The sequence below is a fragment of the Saccostrea cucullata genome, unplaced genomic scaffold (genome assembly GCF_032062105.1).
Source record: "Saccostrea cucullata isolate Sc308-1 unplaced genomic scaffold, CSIRO_AGI_Scuc_v1 ctg7260, whole genome shotgun sequence".
Taxonomy (NCBI): Eukaryota; Metazoa; Mollusca; class Bivalvia; order Ostreida; family Ostreidae; genus Saccostrea; species Saccostrea cuccullata.
Window position 1 is genome coordinate 9,575 of NW_026928108.1, and position 4,432 is coordinate 14,006.

The 4,432-nt window shown below is 32.2% G+C and overlaps 1 protein-coding gene across 1 annotated transcript; it reads right to left on the reverse strand.

Moving 5' to 3' along the window:
• Positions 1-341: 341 nt before the first annotated feature.
• LOC134276444 (perlucin-like) lies at positions 342-4,432 on the reverse strand. The gene is made up of 5 exons (XM_062758701.1): positions 4,364-4,432; positions 3,909-4,009; positions 1,860-1,956; positions 736-949; positions 342-387 (listed from the first exon to the last, which is right to left on the reverse strand). The coding sequence occupies exons 1-5, from the start codon at positions 4,413-4,415 to the stop codon at positions 342-344; spliced, it is 510 nt and encodes a 169-aa protein (XP_062614685.1). The 5' UTR covers positions 4,416-4,432.

Sequence of the window (4,432 nt, forward strand, 5' to 3'; positions counted from 1 at the left end):
TATTATTAACATTATGAATGCCTTTTCGGCGCATTTGTATGCCGAAATATGGCTGAAATATTGCCGACTCGGCGTTAAACAACAATAATCAATCAATCAATCGATATATTTGTATTAATTTTGATATTCAAATATACGATAGAAATTTTGGCTGATTATTATAACTATTTCAAAATTTATTTTAATTTGAAAGATAAGCTCACCTCCAGTAAATTGTCTTGAAATTTAGAAACGATATACTAATAAAATTCAGATTGATTTCAGTATTGTTAAACTGTGCATTCTTGTAATTAGAATGGTTCTAACGAGCAATAAATCCAATCAACGATTTAAAAATTTTATTAACCAACAAGATTACCAACTGGAAGAGGCGTTGTACTTGTCAAGCTGAAAATAAAAAAAAAAAACTACTAAATACTGACATCTTCAAATTTTGTGTAAATTTTGCCGTATATTTTTGACTTCTTTATGTATTATTGATAAACAAATATACATAAACCTTTTCAAAGATAAAATAAACGTCTGGAATAATATCATAATGGTTTTATGCATGACGTCATTTGAAAACTATCCATTGAGATAAATACAGAGTACTAGCAAGAACTCGAAAAACGACTGGAACAAAACAAATTTTGTTTAATATGTTAATAATAAAAATATCCTAATAAAAATAAGAAGGGATGTTTACAACCTGTATAAGAGAGAAATAACTACGAAGTTAAAAAAAATGAATACTCTTTTTCACAAATGAAATGAAGCTTGGCGTCACAATCTTCATCATTCCAGACGCCGTGTGGAAAGAAAGACGCAATGTCAGCACAGTCCTCCATGTTTTGGGCATTATCAGGCTGGAAGAGACCCCAGTTAGTGAATTGAGCTTCTTTCTGAGTAGACATCCATAACCATTCATTTTCAACAATCGCGTCTGTTAAACCAATCCAGTAGTTATCTGCAGAGAAGGTTAAAACGTGAAGCTTGAAATTTCCCTTGCAGTTTCACTTCTAATTTCATTAACCTCCGGTACGACTTGACATTGCAGTGTGTGAACGAAGTATCTAGTCTGAATTTTAATATACAATTTCAGGACACCACTTTATGAATAAAACATTTTTTGTTTAAGTTATAAAAGACTGAATTTGATTTTTTTTACATATTACATGAACGAATTGATAAACAAATATTTTAAAGAAAATATTAAGGATTTGATAATGTTAAAATTTGTTAAGACACACACATTTACATGTGACTAACTGGTCAAATTAGATTTTGAATATATTTAAGGAATGACTCTAATTCTTGGCCAGATTATCGAGTATAATATGGTTTGGGTCAGTTTACGCTTTTTTATAATCCGCAAACCATATTATACTCGATAATCTGGCCAAGAATTAGAGTCATTCCTTATAATTTAATTTTAAAATAATTAAACAACTGGGGATGTAAAATTGTGTTGTTTTTATTAGTTCAAATTTACCGCGCAGTAATACAACCGTAGTAACGGAAGTGATGGGAAGCAAGGAGAGGTAAAAACTGATACATAGATCTAGCAGCCATGATGCTTGTTTACATGAGGTAAGATCGAGCAACTGTTTGAAGTTAAAGGTACATTCATTAAATCTGGAATTTTTCATGAATCCGAAGGACTGGAAATGAGGGGATTGATGGATACAGATGATTCAGCTGGTTGTCAAGGGGGTGTGTCCCCATACCAAACCAGATTATACAAAATGTTATGCGTTCCTTTTTGGAAATCAACCAATGAGAGACAAGAATACAAACAGAATTAAATTATATACAAATATAAAATATTTTACCTTTAGATGACAAAAAATATTGTATTTTTTGTTGAAAATACTCACGACTATGTACCATGTTTTGTAGATGCTGCTGCAGGAAATCATTTTCATCCCGCGTCTCTATTTCCACCAGTTTAGCAGAGAGTCCCTTACAAAACGACTGAAATGTAAATTAATCTAATGATTACCTATCAAAGCTATGTATAGTCGCTTGTATTGAGAATAAACGTCTGTTTTCTATCAATAGTTTCAAAATTAAATATCTCAGGAAGATTTGTTCATTCCAAATTTCAGCAAGACAAAAAGCATGGAGCCGATGTGAGGTACATCCAGTGAATACTAATAATGTTGCAAATTCAGAATTTTATTTACAGTGCAGTTTTAGAAAATGTATTTATGGTAGTGTCTTTGTTGACTGCACTTTATGCATGCATACAAAGAAGATGGGCAAACAAGGCAAGCAAAATGCACATTATACCTATTATGGCAATTTAAAAAAAATCGATTATAACATTTTTTTTAATATTTCATTATACCTTAACGTGTAGTTTATTTAAAATAAATCACACAAACTTTGAAAGCTTGAAATAAAGTATCTATGAAATAGCATACATACATCAAAGAGGGTAAAATCTTCACAATATTGCACAATTACAGTATACACCTTGAGTGGTTCATCATTCCATTTATTGAAATATTATTCTTAAAGTTTGCGTAAAAATACACATTTTTTGTTGTTAAAACCCTAGAATAAAGATAAACAATTCCTTAAAATTTACTTTTATGACACAACATTCGTATTTTTCTGAGATTTTATTGAAATCATTTTAGTCAAAGTCAAATCACAAGCATGTTTTGAAATTTTCATTATCAGCGGTTAGCTTGTAAGTATCAGAGTAAAAATATAAATTCATGTCTTTTTCCGTGTGTTTTTTTGGTTTCAACTCCCCAAGAATATCGCATCAAGAACAATTAAGAAATCTGTGAGCCAATGCTCACTAGTAATACCCTCGCTCTGATGTAAATGAACACTATCATATTAATATGCACAAGTTCAATTACAGGCAGATGCACAGAAAAATTTGAAGTTGACATGAGATTCATATCAAAATTAATCCCACCATATGGCATGGCTCAACAAAGAGTGTACTAAAATTAAGCATATGCTATGTATAGTTAATGAGAAAACTGCGACGAAAATTTGTTATGTATGAAACGGACAGACGCACAGACAAACAGGAATTTGACATCGGATTTGAACAAAAATGATTCCCACCATATGGCATGCCTCAGAAAAGATTATGTAAAAATTCAAGCAATTCGATGAGTAGTTGCTGAGAAAACTGTGACGAAAATTTGTTATGTATGAAACGAACAGATGCACAGACAAACAGGAAGTTGACCCCGGATTTAAACACAAATGTATCCCAACGTATGGCATGCATCTGAGTAGATTATGTTAAAATTTCAAGCATCTGTGATGAGTAGTTGCTGAGAAAACTGTGACGAAAATTTGTTATTTATGAAACGGACAGACACACAGGCAAACAGGAATTTGACATCGGATTTAGACAAAAATGTATTCCACCGTATAGCATGCCTCTGAGAAGATTGTGTTAAAATTTCAAGCATCTGCAGTTAGTAGTTGCTGAGAAAACTGCGACGAAAATTTGTTACGGACAGACACACGGACACACAGACAGACACACAAGGGTAAAACAGTATACCCCCTCTCCTTCGGAGCGGGGGTATAATAAGATTTCTTTCTGCAGAGATAATGTTATTTTGATTTCAATGAGGAGAGGTTAATGTCATGTTTCTCAATAGCACCTGATGCTACCTCTGATGTTTTGAAGGTCCGTGTTTGCTCTGCTCCTGTTTTGTTTAATGGACTTTTGAGCTTGAATACTGCTCGTTATCACCAGATATTTCACGAACTGAATATGATGCTTATACATTTAATTTGAAGATATAGACATTACGCATCTTTTCCCCCCGTCTCCTTCAATTTAATTTTAATACCAGGTACATATATGCACCAATGTAAAAATTAAAGAATTTTCCTCTTCGAAATTAAAAAAAGATGATGAAACAGCGTGAATAATTACAAACCATGGCTTCAGTCCAGCTGTTTAGGACGCCATCAATGAATACATAGCACGAGGATCCATGTTGATACCAACCATGGGGACAAGACGGGGATCCAGTGACAACTTTTAAGTAAATTAAAATAAATATGTGATCTAATGGCTCAGGATCAACTTTAATGATTATTGGAGAATTGATTGGTTTCTTTACTTTTCCTTTGTTTAACTTCGAATGGATTTTAATCGTCAGTTTTAATAAATGACATTTTTGGAAATAATATTTTGTTTTCGTTGTCATTGGCAAAATCCTTACCCTAGAATGGCTGCTGTCGAGATAAAGACATTGATTTAAAACTAGCATTGAACAATTATTAGTTGCTGTAGAAATATCTCGTCTTGGAAACACTCAGTTTTCTTGAAAATTACTTAGAATTAGAGAGATTATGTACAACACGGTTAAAATGCAATATTACTACTCACCAATAAAGAAAATATCCAGATTAATGAAGATGAGGAGTTTCGAGAAAAACATTCTTTGTATCAATCTAT